This window comes from Mustela nivalis (assembly GCF_964662115.1).
Source record: "Mustela nivalis genome assembly, chromosome: 9".
Classification (NCBI taxonomy): domain Eukaryota; kingdom Metazoa; phylum Chordata; class Mammalia; order Carnivora; family Mustelidae; genus Mustela; species Mustela nivalis.
The window spans coordinates 72739255-72763685 of record NC_139028.1 but is presented as its reverse complement, the minus strand read 5'-3'; the positions used below and the strand labels follow the sequence as shown (position 1 = coordinate 72763685).

General features: G+C 52.8%; 1 protein-coding gene across 2 annotated transcripts in view; it reads left to right on the top strand.

Annotated features, from left to right (window-relative positions):
- GALNT18 (polypeptide N-acetylgalactosaminyltransferase 18) overlaps positions 1–19864 on the top strand; it is a 340317-nt gene extending 320453 nt beyond the window's left edge. For both annotated transcript variants that reach the window (XM_082683098.1, XM_082683099.1), the window contains exons 10-11: positions 5449–5613; positions 19429–19864. In XM_082683098.1, coding sequence (XP_082539224.1) covers positions 5449–5613; positions 19429–19575 — 312 coding nt within the window. In that variant the 3' untranslated portion in view covers positions 19576–19864. The remainder of the gene's footprint in view (positions 1–5448; positions 5614–19428) is intronic.
- Positions 19865–24431: the final 4567 nt, after the last annotated feature.

Sequence of the window (24431 nt, the reverse complement as noted above, 5' to 3'; positions counted from 1 at the left end):
AAGCTGCCCCAAATCCACATGCCCCTTGTTTGGAAGAAGGGGCATTTCTGTTGCACCTTGGAACCCTGTTATTATGTCATTTAACCAACCCCATTGTGCTCCTGATTTGCCTAGGGAGCCCTCCACCCTCTCCCCCTACCTGTCTCGGCCTCTGCTCTGGTGGAGACCCTGCTAAGGGCTGGGGGAGACAAGACCATCTGGGATGCTCAACCCAGGACTGGGAGCAAGGCCCTGAGTCAGCAAGGTCTCAGCCTTCCCTGGAAGCTCCCCCAGGCAGGAGGGGAGACAGCAACCTCCTGCCTCTGTACCCCGGGAAGGTCTGTGTACCCTCTTAGCCTCAGTTTCCCTATCCTTACAAATGGGAGGTGACCACAGATATGGACAGTAGCTGGCAGACAGGTGTACTAAACTCTGTTTCTTCTCTTCTCCCTCTTCCCTTCCTGGGCAGCTCCAGGGGCCAGTGGACGTGTCTGTCCGTGTGGTGCTGTCGGATGTGGGTTTGGGGCAGATCTCATGGGAGGCCATACCTGTCTCTGGTGGAGGCCAGTCCCCGCTCCACACCTGCCAGGTAGAGAAAGGCATGTGGAGGACAGCCGGCAAGGTTCTGTCCAGGGGCCCACCTGCATCCGGCGGGTTGGGGGCCTTTGCTTATCCAGGAGATGAAGTGATAGAACAAGGGGCACCTCTGCCCTGGGGGTCTTTGTGTGACCTTGGCTCCATGGCCCCCCAGGGCAGAAGTGTGCACCCAGGGGCGCCGTGTTCTCCCCAGTTGGCTATCCCGCTCAGCCACTCATTGTGACTCCTGCTCCCAGCCTGAGGAAGGGGAGAATTCCACTGGTGTGAGCCCCAAGACACGGATGTTTTTGTTCAGTCCCCTGCCAGGGCTTTTTCTCTTTTCCCTGCAAGCATCAGAATGAAATGCCCAGATCAGGTTTGAAGCCCTGTCCAGGTGAATGGGAGTGCGTGGGAAATGAGTAGGTCTGTCATTTGCAGCAGAGAAAGAACGGAGTAGTAGGGATGTCTTTTCTATATGTCCCCCACCCCACCTGGGTAGGGGGGAGGGCTGTGAAACATCCCCGGGCAGGCTCTGGCTCACACTCCGCCACTGATGGGAGTTACCGGGAAAATGTCACTTCTTACACTCTTGTATCACAGGTGTTTTGGTACAAGGCCCTCCAGCCCTCTGCTGCTTCCTTAGTCCTCTCTCAGAGCTCAAGTGGCTCACCATGGGAAGCTTCCTAAGCTAGCCTCCTGGCCTCACCCCCGCCCCCTCGGCCTGGCTGCTGGTGCTGCAGGGACCCAGGGGAGGCAGGGGAGCAAGGTGAGTGGTCACCGGTGTGGCTCTGGACTCACACTGCCTCCATGTAAATCTCAGCTATTCCACCTGTGAGACTTTTACCCAATGTCGCATGCCTCAGTTTCCCCATCTCCAAGACCGGGATCATTGTAGCTCCTACCTCCTAGAGTTGTTTTAGGAGTCTGTGGGATAAGGCATGCTTGTCGCTTTGTGTCTGGACCAGAGTAGGAGCTGAACACATTACAAGTTTTGTTACCAGCCACCTAAGGCGGGGGTTCTCCACAACCACCGCCTTCAGTGTCCAGAGTCGGAAAAGTCTCTGCTGCAGGGCAGGGGCTGTCCTGTATATCATAGGAGGCTGAACAGCGAACTCAGAGGTCCCTGACCTCTACCCCCTGGACGCCTCTACCCCCTGGTAGCAGCGTCCCTCCCCTCCATTGCAACAACCTCAGATGTCTCCAGACATTGCAGATCCCCCCCTGGTTAGCCAGACTGTCCCTCTCTGGGAGCCACAGCTCTGAGTCATTTCTTGCTGAAATCTTCCAGGTTGCCCATGACTCAGAAAGCCCAGCCCCGCTGGTACTCAAAGTGGGGCATCTTGTAGGAAACGGTTTCCCCTCTTTTGTGTTCAGGCCATTTACCGGTTCAGTCCACTGCCGTCTGGACTTCTGAGGGATTGGAGGGAGGAAGACAGAGCCTCTGCTGAATCACAGAGCCTCTGCCTCTGCCAAATCGCTCTCTCTGATCCGCCAGCTTGGTGGCTCCGCCCCCAAGAGGCACTTTTGTGTTTGCTTTTCAGTAACAAACAACCATCTGTCCCTATTAGGATTTGCCCAGCCTCTGGAGCAAGAAGCAGGTCCAGTGACAGCCAAACCAGCTAGTAAGTGCACGCCAGGCTCTCAGAGCGTCTCCCCCAGGCACTTCTGGAAGCTGAGTGAACAAAACTGATTTCTGCCTTACCTGGGTAGCTGCTTGTGTCTACAGAAACTGGCCTGGAGACCGCCATCAAGCCCTGGTGACAGGGATGAAGGGAGGGGAGGGGTGTATCAGTAACTGCTTCCTGGCAGTCCTGGTCGGGCAGCCCACACTCCTGAGCCTCAGGAAATCTGGGTCCTGGTGTGCAGGGTGACAAAGAGCTGCCCCGTGTCCTGAGGACAGAACGTGGTTGCATTCCACGCAAGGGCATAAACCGCTCTGTACTCTTGGAAAGAGGCCCGGGTGGCAGGTGGGGGCTCTAGGCTTTGGCACATTCACAGAAGCCTTTCTGGAGGTGGTGAGTTGTTATTTCTCTTTTCAAAGTACCAAGAGTCGGGAGAGGCCAGTGGAGGAAACAGAAACAATGCTCATATTAGTGTGATTAGAGCCATTATTTCCTGATATGTTAGTGTCCCCATCGTGGCTGTTGGATCCTCCAGGGGAGGGAGCATGGCTCTCTCATCTCTGTTATCTTCAGATCTCAACTTAGAGATTGGTGGGTGGATGGAGGGTGGGTGGATGGTGGATGGATGGATGGATTAGATGCCTAACAGCATCTGTTTAACTTCCTAAATCCTGACATCGTATTTTCCATCACCTCCAATAAACCGGAAGCCACAGCAGGTCATCGGCTTTCCTTGGTGGTGAACCGGAAACCCAGGCCACACAATGGAGAGTCCCTTACCCAATATAGGTGTTGAATAGGCTCCTCTTGCCTCTGTTCCGATCATATTTCCACACTGAATCTAGGCATTCCACATTTGGCCTGGGCTCAGAACTTTGATCACTATGATTCTTCACCTCTATTATGGGAAAAATCAATCATCTCAGTAATTTAATGCCAATTTCCATGGATTCACCAAACCTGATAACTTATAAGATTATCTGAGCGTCTCCTATTCGTCTCTCCAGATCTACTCTCCATCTTTCCCCTTCTACCCTAGGAGGCTGAATTTATGGAATGTTTCAATGGGCTCTCATGTTCTTTGGCTTCCAGCTGGGTTCTACCAATGGGCTGACCCAGAAAAAGAACAGAGTGGGGAGGGGAGAGTAAAGTTGAAGTGTTTATTCACCACCACTCGCCGTTATCCCCAAGCCCCTCCCACCCTGAAGCCTTCTTGCAAGTCAATCCTCTCTCTAGAACTTTCCTATTACAGAGTCTTGTAACAGCTCTCTTCTCTCATCCCTTTGGGTCTGGGAGTGGTAACAGCTCCATGTTGTTATCCTCAGGGAACTCTACAATCTCTGTGGTTCCCTTACATCCTACCCACACCATGGAGTATTATGCCTTTATTATACCCTCCTTGGATTCTACGACCCTGAGTGTGTCATCTGTTTCCTGTTGGGGCCTTGAGTCATACACTGGCCTGAGGCTCTTCTTAGGTCTGAAGGGTAACCCCGCCTGCCTCTCCATGCCCTCCCTGGACTTCCAAGGGTCAAGAAGAACATGCCCCCCAAGAACCACCCCTTACTTCCTTCCCTGCACTGCCCTTCTCACCCCACAGTCCCTTTTTTGTCATGTACTCATGTTTAAAAGCCCTTGTCAACCACCCTCTTCTATTAAAACAAGAAATGACTTATTTTATCATTTGGAATGAATCAAAAATATTTACCAGTGTGAATTGTTTAATATACGAAGATAATAAGAGGGCCCACCCTAACTCTAACCTCAAGCAAAGAAATATACTATCTCAGTTTGCCCATGGGGCCTAATCCTAAGGGGAGGGGATGTTAATTTCTTTAGTAACATGAAGAGAAAAGCTCACAGAACCCTATGACTTGTCCACTCAGAGCCCTTTTGGGGAACCACTTCACAGAAGTGACTGAAAACTTTGAAGGTCAGAGATCATGTGGCTTTCCTCTAGACCACGGCTAGTAATCTACAGCCTGTGCACAGCCCTTGTTATTGTAAATGAAGCATCCTCCGAGCACAGCCATCATTTACATATTGTCTGTGGCTGTGTTCAGGCTACGATGGCAGAGTTGAGTTTTCAGACAGTATGGCCCTCTGGGCAGAAAAGAGTTAACACATCAGGCCTGACTGTGTCCTTTGAAAGATCTGCTTACCATGGTGGCCCTTGACAGGCATCTGAGAACCTGTATTTCAAAAGGGTTCCCACCATTCCCAGGTGTGTAAGAGTAGCTTGCTATGCCCAACCAGACTATACAAATAATAAGGTTTATGCTAAACACCTGCTTTGCTCCTGGGAGTCTGGAATATGGGTATATACCAGGCAGAGGCTGCCTATGTGGCCAGCCCTGATTAAAAACAAAAAACAAAACAAAACAAACACACAAACAAAATCCAGCTCAGTTTATAGAGCTTTCCCAGTAGAAAACATCTCACCCGTGTTGTCTCAGCTCCTTGCTGGGGGAATTAAGCACCACCTGTATGACCTCTAGGAGAGGACCCTGGGGAGCTGGCACCTGGTTTTCCCCTGACTTTGCCCTATGTGCCTTTTCCCTTTGCTGATAAAACTTATATCCTTTTCCTATAAGAAATCAAGATTGTGAGTACAAATATGGGCAGTCTAGGGAGTCCTACTGAATCACCAAATCTGGCAGCAGCCTTAGGGACCACCCAACACACTGCAGAGCCAAAAATATTTTCCACCCGGCCCTTTAAGAAAAAGTTTGCCAACCCTTGCTCTACACAGTTGTAATCTGGATGGAAATTTTATGTTCCATGTCTCAGATCACACAAGACTCTGAACTGCCTAAGGCCTGGCACGGGTCTCTTGCTTCGGATCTACAGGCCAAGCACAAATCTTGTACAAAACATTTATGGAGGGAGGAAATCAGCAAGCCTGCAATCATGGATCCAAGCCATGTTTTTTAAACTGTGGGTGGTGAAATCAATTTAAAAGTTTATGACCAATGCTTTTCAGGGAAAGAATAGAATGGAAAATACCAGATTGCACTGCCTATGGTAAGACTAAGTTTCGGGTCTCGAAAATTTTGTCTCAGTTCTACACGCGGACCAGAGACTATCCTGGATCAGGATGTAAAAAGCTTTCCTGTCCACTGCAACAGAAAATCGTGTGAAGCCCACAGGCTTGTGTTACCTTTGCCGGCAGCCCAGGGAGCAGTCCAGGGTCCTCTCCTGGACCCTCCCATCTCTCCGTCATTAGTCATTACGTCATTACGCTTACCGGAGTTCTTGCCCCGCCCCACAGAACGTGTACTACACCAGCAGTCAGCAGATCCACGTGGGCATCCTGAGCCCCACGGTCGACGACGACGACAACCGGTGCCTGGTGGACGTCAACAGTCGGCCTCGGCTCATCGAGTGCAGTTACGCCAAAGCCAAGAGGATGAAGCTCCACTGGCAGTTCTCTCAGGTAAGAGCCCCCGAGCCGCTGGCGAGAGTAGCCAGAGTGTAGAGCAGGCAGGAAGTCCACAGGGGCCCCAGAGCCTGCGGGGGGGGGGTGGGGGTGGGGCTGAAGGGGACATGGTGCGGGGAGCCTGTGACTCAGGGCCAGCTCCCGGGATTGTCTGGGGACCTACTCTGGGCCAGGGATTTCGCATCCATGGTTAGCTCACTATCTCCTAATATTGGCTCTAAAGGGGAAATTGTGGTTGTTGTTTTTACTATCATTTTATTTAATTCGTAGACATAAGGAAACAGGCTCAGAGGGAGGGAGTCATCTGCCCAAAGTCACCCAGTAAGGAGCAGGGCTGGGACTTAGACTCTGGCCACTCTGACTTTAAACCCTCACCTTTCTCCTCCACACATTCTCTCTCCCTAGATGAAGCCCAGGGTCCCAGGTGTAGGCAGTGCTGAGGCATCCCTGACCCATACCCCACTCTGCTGTGATGGTCTTGCTCTAGGAGAGAAGGCTTCCTCAGGGCATGTGGACACAGCATTCCCGTGTTAAGTCTCCATCAGTTCTAAGGCCCATATTTGACTCCTTGCTCTCTGTTGACCCAATTATAAAATGTAGCCCAAAGATCAAGAGGCCCAACTGGAGACAGCCCACAGTGACCCCACTTTGAAGAGAACCTTTGCCTCAGCCCAGAGGCATCCCAGCCCCCAGGGCATCTGCTAAGTTAGGGCTGGTCTCCCTCAATAGGCAGGGACACCCACCACCCAGGGGATGCAGAGGAAGTGTTCAGAACAGGAAGTGAGGAAACCGCCTCGCTCTCAGGCATCGGGGACTGTATGTGGGGGATGCCTCCAGGGAAGTCAGAAAGGGAATGTCTGTATTTGTGGGACTGAGTGGCAGGACCCCGACCCAAGCTTCCCAGCAAGTTGCTCCTCCTGGGGAGGAGGCTCTTGGGGGCTGGAAGAGGCTGTGTAGTCACTCTCCCCTGGTGGGAGGGGCAGAGAAGTGGGGGCCCCAGCCACGCCATATTCTACGGGTATGGGCAGCCTTGGGCCTGTGACCTGGGTATGTACAACCAGAGGACTGAGTCGGGTCCTAGATGATGAGTGGGAACATCAATACTGAGTTCAAAACAAGGTCATAAATTTAGGAGCTAGTTGGAGAGCAAGAGCCCCCGCTGAGGGTTTTGTGACCCTGGGACAGCAGCTGCTAGGGAGCAGAACAGGGAGCCAAATGGGCTTCTGGGGGCAGGTAGGAGATGCGTGCGGCCACTCGGAGTCTCGGCTGGGTCTGCAGCGGTACTCCTTCCTGTTCACGTGACCTTCGCCGAGCACTGTAAACTGTAAATATCCGTCCCTGTAAGAGCAACAGCCAGCCTTCACGGAATGCTCCCTAAGTGCCCGACTCTGTAAGCGGGGGACACCTCGCCGCTCAGTTAAGCCTCACCACAGCTGCGCATGCAGGGACCATCCCCCCGCATTCCACGGGAGAAAACACAGATGCAAAGATGGTAAATAGCAGGCCAGCATGGGCCTGGGGGTGCCTGTCCACATATTATTCTACATTCTCCTCTACTTCCAGTCGGGGCATGTTTGTAGCGGCACCTGGGAGAAGGTCAGGGTCGGGGCTGAGGTTGGAGAACATGGGGCACAGCTTCCTCGTGGCTCCCTCTATCTGGCTGAAACAGCTGTCTCACCTCCATGGTCTGCCTTTGTCACCTGTCCTCACAGGCTGTGAAGCCCTGAGTGACATGGGCCGCGGCTACATTTCCCTTGCGGCCCTCCTTTACACGGAGAGGCCGAGAGAGGGCCAGCAGCATAGGGTCAGGGACGCAGGCTGGGTGCGTGCTCTGTGGGGAAGTGGCTGTCCTTTCCCAGCTCAGGCTAGAGGCCACATATGAAAGAGGCCACATGCCTGCAGCCTGGAGGCAATAGAGAAAAAGGGACCTGTGTGTCCCCGGGAAGGTGAGTGGGACTGACTTTGCCAAGGTGAGAGGGAGATCGTCCCGTCCGGAGGCTCCGTGCTGGGGCTTACATCAGGCCACTCTCTGCTGCCTTCAGCCAAGCCTGCTGGGCCCCTGGGAACTAGAAAGGAAATGGCACAGGAAGGTGGTGGGTGGGGAGCTGGAGCAGGGCTGAGGGCCTTCCAGAAGAGACGGTATTTCACCTTGAAGAGTGCGTAGGAGCTTGCGCCATATGTAAGTAGAGAAGGGTGTTCCAGGGAGAGGGAACAGCATGCACAAAAGCTGTGGAACCTCAAACCCCAGCTGTATTCAGAGAGCTGAGGAGAGCCAGGTGTGGCCGGGACCTGCAGGGCCTGGGGGTGGGGGCAGGGTAGCAGCAGAGGAGCCTGGAAGGGCAGCTGGGCCAGGTCATGGACACCATGGGCCTGGAGTTTATGGGAGTGAAAATGGAGAGCAGGGGACTGGCCTATTTAGGTTCGGGCTTTGGAATGCCCCTGTGTTAGAGACTGTGGAGTCGAATGGGAAGGGGGAAATTGTAGAAGGGGGTTGAGGGAGAGGCAGACAGAAAAGCTAGCAGGAGGCTAAAATGCAGTTTGAACATGTAGCCATTCCCTCCTCCCCTCTTCTCCGTGAGTGACCCCGGGGTCCTTAGGGCCCTGCCTGGCCACCAAGATCTCCTCTTGGGGCAAGGTCTGAGGCTGCCCCAGGGAGCCCAGCTTCTGGTGGTATGGGCTGGGCAGCTTGACAGGTGTGGCTGGGAGGCCTCTAATGGACAAGTAAATGCCGCTTCAACTGGCAGGGAGAAGGAGGAGGAGCTCAGGGCTTCTGGAATAGCCCCAGGAGGCCAGGGGCCAGCCAGGCACCTGATGCTCTGGGGATCCTGTGTCACTTGGGTAAGTGCTCTTGAACTGGAGTGAGCTCCTGACCCCTTTGCAAAGCCTCATTCCTTAGAGGAACTCCAGAATCACCCGGGAAACAGAGCTCGGTAGAGCCTCAGCCTTGGGAAGTGCGGTGTTAGTAAGCCAAGCAGTTCCATAACCAAAACAGTGAAACAGGATAAAGTTCGCCTGTCCAAGGTCATGCAGCCCGAGAGATGGAGCTCGAGTTCAAATAGGCTGGCTGCGCCGGAATCCAGGCTGCTTCACAGCCCAGCCCCACGCACGGGCACATAGACCTTTTTTCCAACCCTCCCAGACAGACATGCCCCAAGGCTCAGGCTGAGGTGACTCCTCTCCCTTTCCAGAGGCCTCGGTGGTTCTGGCTGGCCGTCAGCTCCTCCTCCATCACTGACTGGGGCAAACAAAGGAACATATCCCTAAAAGAGGCATCCTCAAGGCAAAGACACCCCCAAATCCAGCTCTTTCCTTTCCTCATCTCAGTGCGTGGCCTGGAACAGGCAGCCTCACGTGACTCCTACTTGAAAGGACACGGTGACCAGCAAAGCAGGCAGTGTTTTGGACGTGGAATCCTGGAGCCTGGGCAGTTTTCAGCCACTTACACATATATCCAATTAAACTCTCAGGGTGCTTTGGCAGCCCCACCTTTGATCCTCCTCCCAAGAAGAACTCTTTGGAAATCACATTTTTAAATCCCTAATTTGCAAACCCAGAGCAGCCACTCTCGCTTGATATTTTAAAGATTAATGTACGTGAAATTTTTGTTTAAGGCAAAATAACTGATATTTGTCAAGCAACCTGGAATCTGTCCACAAGCCCTCACAGGTTAGGAACTACTGTTGACAAGGCCAGCGGAGGCTGGAAGCCTCTTGCGTGATTAAATCATGTGCTTGGGCTAATTCTCTTGCAACAGGTTTTAATCTTTGCAAATTACATAGAGACCCTACCAAGTAGAATGATCAGGTGCAGAAGTTGGGCTGAAAGAAGCTTTTGCTGGTGCATCTCAAATCTCTTTTCTGGTTTCACATTCTGCATTATTTACTCTCCTGAGGGCTGCATTTAAACTCCGCAGACATTCAGGCTGAATTAATTTCAAAATAATCTAGTGCATTTCTCCCAGGTTCTCCCACAAAGAAGACAGGCATTTGCATATCTTAGCGTTCCATCTCATACCCTGATTTTCTGTTTAACAAATAAAATGCCTTTCTTCTATCCCCTGCAAGCTCTTCTGAATTTCCGATGCTCAGGATGAATCAGGACAGCGTGAGATACTGACACTGAGCAACCACACTTGATGAAAACATCTCTTGGCAATGCTGATGCACGGGGCTTTGATGAGCCATTTTCTGATGATGAACATTCTTTCCTTCAGTCATTCATCAAACATTCATTGAGCACGGGGGTTGCGCAGGAGGGATGCAGAGAGGAGGCAGACACGGCCTCTGCCCTAGAGGAGCTCCTGAGCCGATAAACATGCAACCGAATAGACAATGAGACCAGAAATGAGGGAGGTGTGGTGTGCCAGGACCCCGGCTTGATGGGCTCCAGGATGGTTTCACATTCAAGGCTTCTTTGATTCGGTTCTTGAAATTGGTAGGACAGTTCCCAGGTGTAAAAAGGGAGAACATCCCATGTCGAGGCTCAGCCTGGGCAAAGGCAAGAAAAAACAGTGCATGTTTGAGGAACAGAAATCCAACGTTGGTGCGGGCGGAACTTGGAATTTCCAAAGGAACATGAGAGAGATCAGACATAAGAGTCAGTCTGGGTGCAGAGAATGGTAATTGTTGAAACCCATGCCAACAAATTCAACTTCACCTTAAAAGCAAAGGGAGGCTCCAGGGGATATCTTAAGCCATGGCTTGCCACGAGGGGGTCTGAATCCCTCTGATACCAGAGTGTAGGATGGACCGAGATAAAAGAGACAGGGAAATGAGTTAGGGGGCTGACCCATTATTCCCGTGAGAGATGGAGCAGACTCGGTTGTCATGGGGTCATGGAGCCAGATAGCTGTTGAGGGGACTTTGAGACATTGCTGTGGTCTGTTGGAAGTAGTGATGGATGAAATGAAGGGAGTTGTGGGGTGGGGGGAGATTATGCATCCAGGACCACCTTAGGCTTTGGGTTTGCAGAACAGTCGGTGGGCAGCTAGCATCATCCTGTGCCTAGAGGGCTAACATTTCCCACATCAACACATGATAGAATTTCAAGACCACCAGACGTCGTCGTTATTGCCTCTGCAATTCCTCTAGCTTGTGATTCCTCCTGGTATAAAGAATGTCCTAAACTGATACCTATAAATTATGGAGGCTTTCAATCTTCTGAGAGTATCCCACATACTGAGATTTGGGGGATTCTGAGATTTGGTCATGAAGAGTTAGTGAAAGAGGCCTTTAGTCAGTGAGCCCGGCACCCATGGAAGGAGAGGGAGTAAGCAGAGAACTTTGTGGCAGGACACCTGCCAAGCAACAGAACAGACTGCCTCTCCATGGTAATGAGATGCGCCCTGCCCCGATTACCATTCCTTTGAATGGTGAAGCAAATGCTGGAGCCTTCTCCTCAAGATGCTTGTAACGGGACTCTTGCCATAGGAGGGGGGTTACGATGTGAGTCTTCTAAGGTCCAACCTCCTTAAATTCTACCTACCTACCTAAATGCATGGTTGAAGCAATGCAGACTGTTGGACCCAGAAGACCAGAAACATCTCAGCTCTGCCTTCTAACAGCTGAAGGGCTGCCATATGCACTGGAAAGCAGTCTAGCCCTGTTGGCTCTGAGTGGGGACTTGCAAATACTGGACAAGTTCGAGAATGATCCGAACTCCTTGTATGAGGGCCACCTTCACCTTACTTTCTGCAATTGTTTTTCCATTATTTCCACGTCCTTTTCTTCCATCAACCATGACACCAGAGGGTCAGGCTGTCTTACGTGTCCAGGGTCTCCAGCACCTGATGGAGAGCTGAGACAGAGGAGCCCTGCAACGTGCTATTAACGAATAAAGGATTTCTTTCTTTTTTCAAAAAATCCACAAATATTAACCAGTGGCTTCCTGCATACCAGGTCTCAAGGCAGGTCTGTGAGAAACTCAAGATGGGCAAAATTTTACCAGTGATTTCTCTCCTTGCACACATGTGTGCACACTGAAAAAGGACATTTCAACCTAATAGAGGCCCCTGTTTAGTTGGAGAAATCCCTTGTTCCGGCAAAGAACACTTTTAGAGGGTGGTACATCCCAACTGCAAAATGGACATGTGTTAAGTGGGGCGCTCAAAATTGTAGGGTGAAAATGTACTTCTTTCTCTAACCTCAGACTGTATTTCGTGCTGCTTCCAAACTGGGGAGTGCACCATCACACCTCCTGGCTTTTGGGTTCTTTGGTGGCAATGGCAGGAGGGCCCCTCTGGGAGTCCAAGTGCACATAGATCAGTGTTCCCATGGTTAGCTGTCCCCACACCTGAGCCCCTGCGCTCGCCTCATTCTCTGTGAAGTATTTATGCATTTTCCAAATGGGGAACATCAAGGATAACAACAGAGTTGTCTGGTAATGCCAAGAGAGAAGAAATTATCAAGAGTTTGAGGACACTGCCTGGAAGACAGCTGAGTGCAGAGCCAACCCTCCATGTCCATGATGATTGGCTCTGATTTGTGGGGTCTAATTTGATAATTTGATGCAAGACGAGTAACCCACTCAAAAAAAAGAACCTAGTTGCAGAACACATTTCCCAAGGAGCATGGCTAATGCTGCCAAAGAATTTCCCAACACGCAAGGAGGAGGAGTCCTTGACTTTTCTCCTGCTCTGATTCCCAGTCGCTGTCAAGAAGTCCGACTTCGAGAACCTTTTGTACTGAAAAGAAAAGACTATAATCGGATATTTCATCATGGCTCTGGAATAAAACACCTTTTCATTTCCATGTCATATGGAGGGGCAAATGTGGAACTGTCCGGTTTTGAAGGACTGTCAGAGCCTTGCGTGGGCCCTAGAAGTTTGTGATTTTCAGTTTATGGCAGTCAGCACACCCCCCCTTCCTCCTGCTCATGCCACAGAGATCAGTAGCCAGGAGCAGGTATGATGGCTTAGGTCCCCCTATTCAGACCTGAGTAAGATTTTTAAATTTATTATCCAACATTTATATGATGCTTGCTAGGTGCCACATAGTATTGTAACTGCTTTATAAATAGGACATAACTCCCCACGACAATGCTAGTGGGGACTTTGATTATCCTCATTTTACGGATGAGGAAACTGAGGCACAGAGAGATTAAGTCATTTGTCCAAGGCCAAATCTAGGAATTCTGCCTCTTGGATCCGTGCTCAAAACCACCATCCCATGGTGCCTTTGTCTTGCCTCTAGAATCTAGAAACCAATGGATAGCTGCAGTAGGCACGTGGTGCTGGAGTCTCCCTGCCAAGCTGGTCACTGGTGTGTGTGAACTGATTAGATTCCTGCCTCCTCGGCAAGCTCTCTTCAGCCACATTGCTATCTCCGTAACCCCCTTCACCTTTTTTTTTTTTTTTTTGGCACTTGGCATTGCCATTACCCTGTCTTCGGTCCAATGGACCTTCCCGGCAAATCACAGGCAGACTCTCACTCAGGCACTGGTGAGTCTCCTTTAAGGAAAATAAAAAAGCACTTATTGAATAAATATAGTGTTGAATATTCATAATACAGAAAGACCACTTTCCTCTTCAAAAAGACTTAATCTCAGAGTTTCTTAAGCTAGGGCCTACGTCCCACCCATGCTTTGAAGTCCGATTACTAATCATTAACTACTTAACCTGGAAAATCCCAGGCCCACCATGCTTAAAGCCAAAGACCCACGGGCCACTTACTTGTGGAAAATTCATTAGGGAGGCTAGTGGCACGGGAGCTCTGAAATAAGCAGGGAAGACTGTGGAATACAGGCGTCCGTCCACACAACCTCCTCTGAACACCTTGGAGGGAAACAGGAGAGCAGCCTGAGTGCTCAGCGCCAGTGCTCCAGCTGCTCCTCCTCAGGTCCCGAGTGCAAGTGACAAGCCAGGCCTCATCCTTCCCGGAGAGAAGGTGACAGCTGGTTTGGGGTCCCCCAACCAGCATCGCCAGCAGCAGCAGCACCTGGGAACTTAAAAAGGCCCATTTCCGGGCCCCATGGCAGACCCAGAAGTGATCCACAGTAAATAAGCCCTCCAGGGACTCTATCTAATCTGTACCCAGCCTATACCCCAGGAGGAACGGGTCTAGTTAAGAAACCTCTAGCTGGCACAGGCACATAGTTGGGGAAACTAAGAGAAGAGATGCATGTCTGCGGGATCTGGGGTCAGCTCCCAGGTGCCTCCACCGAAGGGGTTCTGAACTGCAGCTCCCCAGCCCTGCTGTGCACATCGTCAGGGCTTCACGGCAAAACACAAATCCAGAGCCAAGACCAGGAGCAGAGTCTTGTGTTTTTGCTTCTACCCACGCGCTTCTCAAGCCCTTCCTAAGGACTACTCCACAGAGGCCCAGAAGGAGAAGGAACTAGGCTGGGGGCTGGGAACCCACCTCTAGGAATTATTATTAGTCTCCTTAATTCTATACATTCAGCTTTTGATTTTTTTAATGCTGTTTCCATATTTAATTCAGTTTCCATTCCAATTAAGCTCTCTGTGTGCTGGAGCATCTCTCCTGCCAGGTTTAATTGCCCTTATTTAAATTCTTTAATTAAAAGTATTGTGTGTTTCCACATCCTGTAGTTGTATGTATTACACAAATAATTTAGTTGACTGGACTGGTAAACCGAGGGACAGTGCCATCCTTGGAGGGCAGGGCCAGCCCCTCAGAGCCCGGGACTGGCCCAGGGACTGCGGGCAGGGCCCCAGCTATGAGGACCAGAGCCCGCACACAGCCTCCCTGCTTCCTTCCTCCCTCCAATGCTCAACGCTCCCCGCTCCACACAGCGGCCAGAGTGGACCACTGAACACGTCAGTCTGACCGGCAGTGGCTGGCCCTTGTCACCATATTCAGAGTCAAAGTCCATTCAGTGGCTGTGAGTCCCCACACAACCTGCCCCTCCCTCAAGGACCTCTCGGGCCTCATCTCTTGCTCCCTCTCCACATCTGAGCTGCTCCCCAGCCTCTGTGCCATTTGCTGAATTCATCAGGCCTCTGCACTGTGGGAGTCTTGCTCTGGGGCACAGGGACTGTACTCTCCTTCGAGCCTTCCCAGCGAGGATCACTCTGACGGCTGTCTCGGCGGCTACCTGTTCACCACCGCTCCCCAGCTCCCTTCCCAGGTTGTCTGAGGCCATTCAGGCTACTAGAACGTGAAGACCATAGACCGAGAGGCTTAAACAACCAACATTTATTCCTCACAGCTCTGAAGCCTGGGGGGTCCAAGATCAAGGTGGCAGCGGGCAGTGTCTACTGAGACCCCTCTTCCTGGTCTGCAGGTGTGTGCACCTTTTCACCCATCCTCACACAGCAGAGGGAGACATCATCTCTCTTGCGTCTCTTCTTATAAGGGTGCTAATCTAGTTCACGAGGACTCCACCCACATGGCCAAAAGATATCCCAAAGGCCCCACCTCCAAATATCATCACATGGGGGATAAGAGCTTCAACACAGGAATTTCAAGGACTCACATTCAGCCCAGAGCACTGCCCTACATTTTTGTGTATGGAGTCATTGCTTTCTAATATGCCAGAGAATTGGCTCTTTGCTTCCCTTCCTGGAGTATCATCTCCGTGAAGACAAAGATCTTTTCCTGCTTAGTCACTCATGTATCTCCATGACCTGGAACTGTTCCGGGCACACAGTAGGCTCTCATTAAATTTCGGATGGATGGATGGCTCGTGTGTCTGCAAAGAGCCCTCGAAGGAGCTAGCCCAAACTGGCTCCCCAAAGGCTGAAGCCAGGCAAGATGACCTTCCTCTGCCCCAGGCACTGAGGCTCTTACAGCTCTCAGTGGAGACCGCTGCTTTGAGACAGGCCTGGGGTGGGAGGAATGGTGTGGCGCGCCCAGCACGCAGGAACAGTGAATGGGGCTCCCAGCCTGGCTCTACCACTTCCAGACCACATGACCCTAGGCCTGTGTCCCAACCTTTCGGAGCCACCGTCTCCAATTCTGTGAAGTGGGGATGATTGCCATCTGCACCCATCCGAGTTCCCATGAGGACCACGTGATATTGGGCTTGGAGGGCATCTGACCCGGCGCGAGGTACCTGGGAAATAGGCACTAACCCTTATTAGCTTCATCTCCACACAGAGCCTGCGGGCAGAGCTGCGGAGAGTAACAGCAGCAGGCCTCTCTCGAGGGTGCTGAGCTCACCAGGAAGAGATCCAATGGAGGAAAGCAACTTTCCTTTGCCATTGTGGTGAAGAGCATGTGCCCTGAGAGTGGGTGAGAGCCAGAGCTGATTGAGTGAGACAAGCTGAGGTCCAAGAAGGAAGGGAGGGAGGCTGGGAGTGGCCAGGCTCACTCCAGCACCCAGAGTCGCCTGCCTCCCCTTCCCATAGCCCAGACATGTTCCCAAGACACATTCCAGGGTACCACAAGGAGGCCTCCAAGCAGGCCTTCCTCTTCTGCTCTAGAAGATTCTCCTCTTGGAGCCTCTAGGGAGGGAGCTGGCCTTGACCCCATACCTCACCCTCCCTGACAGGCCCAGACAGTCTCACTGAGGCCCCATCTCCTTCACAGCTCTTGGCCTCACTCTGTTTCTTCCACATCCTGCCTAGAGGCCACACAAGCTGTTTCTGCCCCAGAGTCACTGCACTTCCTGTCTCCAGGGCCCTGAGGGTCAGGATGGGGCCTGGGAAATGTCATAGTTGGGTCTTGGAAGGAACACTTTCCTTCTCAGAGACCTCCCTCCCTCTCAGGCTTGGCAAGGTGCACTGTGGAAGGCATAGAATGTGCATGAGTGGTGACAGGAGAAGAGAGGCCACGGCCTTCTCTGTTTTGGACAGGTTTTTCCGAGTTCAGTGATCTGGGGGTGGCCGAAGCATCCCAGCCCCTGACAAGCAAAGCCCAGCCTGGCCCCTGAGGAAACACTGAGAAGTCGGGCCTGAGCAGAGTGAGTGAGCGTGAGCTCTTGGTCTGGCCCCCGTCCTGCCTGTCATGCACTTTTTCCAGACCCCACCCCCATCTGAACCTTGAGCAGCCTCACATCCATTTGTTGTTTTAGAGCTGAAGAAACAGTTTCCCATGACTCCTCCTGCTTGTCCTTGGTAATCAGGACATAAATGATCGTCTGGTCCTCGACACGGTGGAACCAGTGGAGCAGCTCCCCCATGGCCCATGGCCATCTGCTGACCTGCCCTTCCCATCTCCCCGCCAGCGCCAGGAGAGCCGGCAGGCCTTGTGAATCAGAGAGCCAGGCTGGTCTCACCCACGGCCTGCCTCCGCCCCACTCCTAGCAGCATGGGCTGGGGCGCACCACCAGTGGGCAGGGACGTCAGTGGGGCGGGGGGGGGGGCAGCCACACATGTGCCAAGGAAGCAGCAGTGATGTGGCCCAACCCAGGTGTGGGCAGCAAACGTGCTCAGGCCACGGAAATGGAAACCATAGAAACCTGGGCCCAGCAGCGCGAGGGGCTAGACTCGCTTCAAGCAATGTTGCAAGGGATGCCTCTAGGTCCAGAGATCCACCTTTTGTGGAATGGGATGGGGACCCACAGCTTCCAAGGGGACAGCTTGGCACTGTCATGCCATCATCATCCCAGGAGCATGGTGTGGCCACCAAAAGTGCCAATTAGTTGGCTGTGTTGAAGGAGCCTTTTGTCCAGTGGAAACGAGGTGGTGGCTTCCACTTGGCAGTTAGTTCTGAGTGACACAGAATAACTGGAGTTGGTCCAAAGGAGGCAGCCGGGATGGAAAATCATACAAAATTGTTCCACACGGAACTGGGTCCGGTTAACCTAGAAAAATGCAGACCTCAAGGGACATGGGCCTCACCTCCCCTATTGAGAGGGAAAGGTAGAGAAGTAGGAGCAGACCCAAGTCAGGAACCCCAGGGGACAATCTGGGGTACCTTACTGGATGCCCCCAAGACAAGGATTTAAGTTCAGTGGGAGGAGAACGCTCCGGGGCAGAGCAGCTCAGGAAAGAAAACACTAGTTCAGGAGGGCTGCATGTATGCATGCGTCATACTGGGAGGCCCCGGGCCGAAGTAGAGGTCCTTCAGGGAGCCCATGAGAGCAGGGGTCGCTGCCTTCGGAGTGTCTTCCATCTGGGGACTCCAGGATCCTTTCCGAGCCCTGGTCGAAGGGCCACTCGTTCCTCCGCCCCTGCAGCGCCTTCACCTGTCGCTGTCTCTCAGGCTGAGCCCAGGGTCCCCAGATGGGCTTGCTCTTTGGGTTTCCCCTTTGCTGTTTTCTATCTGCTCTTGGGTGCAGTGAGTCACGGCAGGCCTTGGGGCATAGTAAGGAGAGAGCTGCTTTCTTCCCTTGAATACACACAGACACTCTTCTGCTCACCTTTGCCGCCCAGCTTCTCACTACCTGACTCCCTCACCCACTGTTCAGAGTTCCTTCTGAGGGAGCTATGTTTTTTCAAAATTTTTTAATTGGAAAATAACACACATACATACAAAAACATGTACAAATGTAAATGTTCAACTCAATGATTTAAAGCAAAGCAAACAGCTGTGTTCCAGGTCAGGAAGGAGCGTACCACCAGCACCCCAGAACCCCTTCTTTGGCTACTGTCGATCATTTTCCCAGTCCCTCCTCCGCAGAGATCACCCCCATCCTGGCTCTAACACTGGTCCTGCGTTGTCTGCCTGGCAGGTGCATATATGGGGAATTCTCTGTGTATTCTCTGCCTGGCCTCCAGTGCTGGTGCATCTGTTAGGCTTAGTCACCTTGACTGGAGGTCTGGTCTGTATATTTCTGATGCTGTACAGCATTCCAGTGCATGAATACCACAGGCCATTGATCCATTATACTGCTGATGGATGCCTGGGTTTGCTTCCAAGTGGGAGCTTTTTCCTATCAGGTTTCAGAAGCACTCAGGTGCTTGTCTTTGGTGCCCGGATTTCTGCTAGATACACGCCCAAGCATGGCAGTGTGGGGTCTCGGGGCTGTGTGTGCCCAGCCGCGGTACATACTGCCAGCTTCTTAGGTCACTGTGAGAACTGAGTCTTACTCTTCTCTTGGCACATGTCATTTGGCACCACAGGGATAGTGGGAGACTGGGGACATGCGCCCTTACAGTAGAAGTTTGCTGTCTCCCTCTCGGAACATGCTGTTCACTGGGGCAGGTGTGGGATGTCGCTGGGGTGGGCTGTGGTCATAGGCGCAGGGGCCTCCCTCTCCCCACTGCCAGGCCTGCTGAGGGCCCCTCCAGACTGAAACAACTGACACCGCTCTCCTGTCCTGTGACCCATTCCCTCTCCCCGCTGCGGATCGTGACAACCAACATTTACCGATCATCTATTAGGTACCAGGCTTTTCACTGGATGTTGAGGGCACAGAAACTGATAAGACCTAGAACTCTCAGTGTAGATGGGGGAGAGCCAAGGAAACAAGTAATTCTACCACCAGTCAGTAGCGCCGAGCCGGAGAAAGCACAGGGTGAAGAGCACTCAGCCGGCTGGGTGGACTGGAGGAGGGGAGGCGTGGGTGGGGGCGAGGTGGGAAATAAGACGGCTTCTGGAGGAGAAGGAGCCGGAGCTGAGCCTTGAAACATACCTGGGGCTTGGCCTGCCGCAGAAGCATGCAGAAGGACCCCCCAACATAGGACACAGCTTGCTTGCTCAATATCAGGAACCCCGATGTAAAGCAAGGAGGTTGGTGTGGCCGCCTGAAAGCTGTGGGAGCTGAGGGAGGAGACCGACATATCAGAGGAGGGAGCCTGAGTCTGCATGGGGATGCTGGCCCCCCTAGCCTTCGGAGCGTCTCTGCTTCCGGGCCTCAGGGTGCACTGATAATTCTAGGCTTCCCCTGGCTCGCCTCTGGGCTCGAGGTGCCCCAGATCTCCCCATGTTACCCCTCTCTGATGACCCTCTCTACCCTGGCCCCTAGGGAGGCCCCATCCAGAACCGCAAGTCCAAGCGCTGCCTGGAGCTGCAGGAGAACAGCGACTCGGAGTTCGGCTTCCAGCTGGTGCTGCAGAGGTGCTCCGGCCAGCACTGGAGCATCACCAACGTCCTGAGGAGCCTGGCGTCCTGACCCCGCCAGGAGCCACCTGCGCCCATCCCTTTGCTACCGTGTAGCACCTGCTGCCTGCTGTCTGTGTCGGGTGGTTTGGAGTTGGTGGGTGGGGGGAGCCAGGTTCGTGGGATTCCCCACACCCCACCCCGCCAGAAGAGCTTTTTATTTCCTATGCGATTTTCATGGAGTTTCTAGGAAGGTGCCGAATGGTGGGTGATGGTATAGTGTCATAAACTATTTTGCAACTGTAAATAGGGGACAGATGGAGAATATTTATAACTGACAATAAAACACTATTGATTAAGAAGAGGGTTTCTGCGGTCACTTGGGGCTCACGCAGGTGCCTGCCTGGGTCCTCGGAACATCGGAGTTCGTGTCGCTCTTTGCTCTTCCTGCCTCTCATCCTCGAGAAAGGAGGCTCGAAGCCCCCGCCAGCAGTGGGAGCTTGAGCAAAACCCCCTCTGCCTGTACCACCGCACACGTGGCCTCTGGAGAAAGCATTCCTAGAGAGAGCGGCGTTGCCTGCTGGCCCCTGGAGCACCTGCTGAGGTGCTTCAGGCTGCTCTGGCCTCCCCTGGGGTCTCCTCCTCACCTCCCAGAACGGGCCCTTGCTCAGGCCCCCAGCAATGGCCCTCGCCTGCAGACGCCCTCAGCCTGTGGCTCCTTCCAGGTGTCGCAGAGTATTTGTTTCCTGGGGCTGTCATATCAAAGGGCCGCAGACTGCGTGGCTGCCACAACACAAGTTCATTCTGTCCTGGTTCTGGAGGCTGAGAGTCCAAAGTCAAGGCACGGGCAGAGTTGGTTCCTTCCGAGAGGATCTGGTTGCAGCCTCTCTCCTGGCTTCTGGTAGCCTCGGCCGCTCCTCCGCTGCCGGTGGCCGTGTGCCTCCTGCGTCTTCACATCTCCCTCCTTCTGTGTGTGTCTGCCTCACTGGCCGCATGTCCTGTTTTTATACGGACATGGGTTATCCTGGAGTAGGGCCCACTGTTGTGACCTCATTTTAGCTGGATTACCTCTGTAAAGACTCTGTCTCTAAACCAGGTCACATTCTGAGGCACTGAGCAGTGACAACTTCTGAGCTTTTGCGGGGACACAATTGAACCCATAACACATGGCTTATGCAGTTAGGGCTCCAAGTCACCCCTCTGGGCCCACCCTCAGGATGCCAGTGACCCTCAGAATAGAACCATCTTTCCTGGAGCCTGTTACCCAATCCTCCGTCCCTCCAAAAGCTTCCCATCCCAAGAGGCCTTCCTCAGGTTGGGAGCTCCCGTGCTCAGTTTGAAGAACACCCCAGCACCACCTCCAGCCCTCTGGCTCCTAGCAGAGCAATAGTGAATGACGGGCTGTAAGGCTCAGGGGAGGAAATGCTTCCCAGATCACTTTCAGCCCCACTCACCCCCTCAAGCTCTCTGGGGGCCTCTTTCCCAGGGGCCTGCAGCCCCAGCACCTACCTTTTTGGGATCAGTAATCTAACCACAGAGGAGGGCTCCCCACCCCAGGAGGTGGACATGGGAAGTAGGCCCCTCAAGAGGGAGTTGTCCCTTCCCTCCACGGACTCCTCCACCTCATTCAAACAAGAGCCTTCCCCGCGTGGCCACCCACCCGTCACCATCCACCGCCAGACCCACCCCATGTCTGGTCCCCAACTCTCAAGCCCCACCTGCTGCTCCTGAGTCAGAAAGAGTCAGGGTTTTAACCAGCGGTCCGGGCAATTCCGACCCCCTGCTGCTGAAGGCTGAGAGCCTAGCTCTGCACCAGCCTGGACCAGGTCCCACATGCCCTCCTTCCTGCACGCACCCTGGCCTCCTGCTACACAGGACGACCTCTACTTCCTTCCCCAGCAGCCCTTTTATTTACCCTCCCCACACGCCCCACCCCTCCGCTGCCTGCGCGTCACCCCTGCTGTAGGCCAGGAAGGCCCAAGAGCAGGGCCTCTGAGTCAGGCAGCCCCAGTTACCAGCGGGATGGTCCCAGGAGGCTGCATTACCTCTTTGTGTCTCTGCATATTCTCCTTAAAGACTGTGAGTGTTTTTACAGGGTTGTGAAAATGCAATGAATAAATGGGTGTAAAGCCCGCGGAATGGTGACTGGGACATGGTAATGCTCTAAGGTCTTCTCTCTTAGTATCTTAAGCCCTGGACAGTCAGCCCTGCAGCGCCACAGCTTAGCCCCAGCCCCCACCTGTCCGTGCCTGTGGGCCCAGCCGCTCTGTGTAGAGAAGGGAGAAGATGGGCCTCTCCCTCCCCGCTGGAAGACAGGCATGCTTGTTTGTAGAAGCTGTCAGTGACTTGGCCACATCCTGGCTGGCCGCGAAGGTCACCTGCTAAAAGTCACAGACCGACAGCGCCTGCGGCTTCCCGCGTCTCTGCCTGAGACCCTTCTCTGGTCGTAGGCACATGCTCGGGCCCGTGCTTTCCGGCCTCAGCAACAAGCCCCCATGAGGAATGGGCCTCCTCACCCTTCAGGGTCACAAGTGTGAGGCCTAATCCCCCAGTGGTTCAAGGGGTCCCCCATGAGACTGAGCCCCAATGGCCCACTTTAATGTGCTCTATACTGGCGTTCCTCCTTCCCTGTCTCATCCCCTCACTGCCTCTGCGTGCGCCCCAGTCACCTCCCTCATGCCAGTCCCCAGGTCTGCTGCAGGAGAAGCTGCTCATGGCCACCCCATGCCTTTGACACTGGTGCCACTCAGACACCAGTGATCCCCAATCCACATCCCTATGCCCTGTGGCACTGTCCCTGCTGCAGATGCATTTCCCTCAGCCCATCCCCTGGAGCTCTGGCCCCCTCCCCTCCTTGCCAGGGAAGGGACCTGAAGTTCAGCATGTCTGCTTAACCTCCAGCATGCCTGGACCTTGCCTGGTGTCTGGGGGAAAGTCACAGGCCGGGAAGGTTCTAAAAATGATCATCATAACAAGTATTTTGTTATATCTATGGTCAAGCATTGAGGCAGGTACTTTCTACTTATTTTCTCATTGAACATTCATTATAATCTTGTCAAGTAGTGCTATTATGATCACCCCCATTTTATAGTTAGGAAAACTGAGGCTCTTGAGACACCTGGTTGGCTTGGTTGGTTAAGCATCTGCCTTCAACTCAGGTCATGAAACCGGGGTCTTGAAATCGAGCCCCACATTGGGCTCTCTGCTCAGCGGGGAGTCTGCTTCTCCCTCTCCCTCTGCTTCTCCCCCCTGCTTGTGTTCGTGCTCGCTCTCTCTCTCTGACAAATAAACAAAGATGGAAGGATGGAATGATGGAGGGAGGGAGGAAAACACTGAGGCACAGAAAAGCCAAATCATTCTACAAGGACATATAACCAGTAAGAGACAGAGGTTGGATTTGAACCCAAGGAGGCTGACTGCAGAGCCTGAACTCGTAGCCTCTGCTGTACTATTCTGCCTCCCTTGGGGCCCCAGTAACCTTATGCTCCAAGCTTCCATTGACCCCAGAGTGCCCCAGCCTGAGGCTCTGCCTGGACTAAAAGAGCAAATACAACTAACATCTGTAAGAACACAAAGCATGCTAGCACTTGGCCCACTCACTCAAGCTCCTGGTACCCTACAAGTTGGGTTCCTTACCAGCATCATTTTATAGATGAAGTCAAGTCATGGAGGTGAACCAGCTTGCCCAAGGTCATACAACCAGGAAGTGGCAGGAGCCAGAGTTTGACCTCTGGCCCCCTGCTGCTCATCTGTGGCCCCTGTGCCACACTGTCTTCCAGCCACCCAGCCACCATCCTGTGGTACCGGATCCACGGGACAAGCCCGGGTCCCCAGGAGCCAGCCTCCCTGGGCTTCACACGCCATCGGCACCGCACACACCGTCCCTGTTTCAATTCCCCGGTGAGCCTGACCTTCTGAACGTGACCACAGTGAGAGTGTGATTAATGAGCCAATTATTTCTGTGGAAGACATCGTGCAAAATAAATAGCCCATTTCCCTTCAATTTACTGTTTTAATAAATAAATAGCGCTCATGCTCTGGTTTTGTTTATTGCTGCTCATACCTGAAAGTTTGTGATGAATCTTCGTGTTGTTCATTTCCAAAATTAATCAGATCTGCCCGATGACTTTGAAATATAGGACTGCATTTGTCCTTCGATGTTAACAGCAAGACAGGCAGGCAGGGCTGCAGGGAAAGGCAGGCCTGGGGGAAGGGCGAGCAGAGGGCAGGATGCTCAGAGCTCTGGACCCGTGTGCCCACACATGAGAACCGCAGTCAGGGAGGCTGGCTGTAGCTTCCTGATTGAGGATTCAAGGAAAACCACCAGAGGCACAAGGGCATAGGAAGGGAAGAAAGTTCTCTTTCCTCTACTCTAAGCTGGGGCAGACTGGGGGACACTGGATAAGAGCAGTGTGTCCAAACCTCACTAAGTGGGCCAAACTCATAAAGGCTTTTACCACCTTTCTGGGGATGATGGTGGGTTGGAGGATCATGTACTCAGGTGGCTCTCTTTTGTAGGTCCCCGGGTGTGGGCACAGAGCAAAAGGATGGAGAGCCAGGTGATTCCTGCAGTGCACCCACCAGCTGAAGGGAAGTCTTAGGTAGGGTGGGAGACATCAGGGTTTAATGTGCTCAGAATTAAAAGCAGTTTAACAATGAGTTGCCTACATATCCATCTTGATGTCATATTAAGAATCACAGTAGTGCAGGAGGTAATATCAAGTACCCATTTTACAGATGAAGTAAGGAGGTTCGGTCGGATAGGATTGATAACTTGCCCAACATCTCAGAACTAGTAAGAGAAAGTAGAAATAATTTGGATTTCTATCTAGGTCTTCAGACCACAAGTCCAGTACTGTTATTGTTTCTCATGTAGATGTGTGTGTGTGTGTGTGTGTGTGTGTGTGTGTGTGTGTGTGTGTGTTCTGC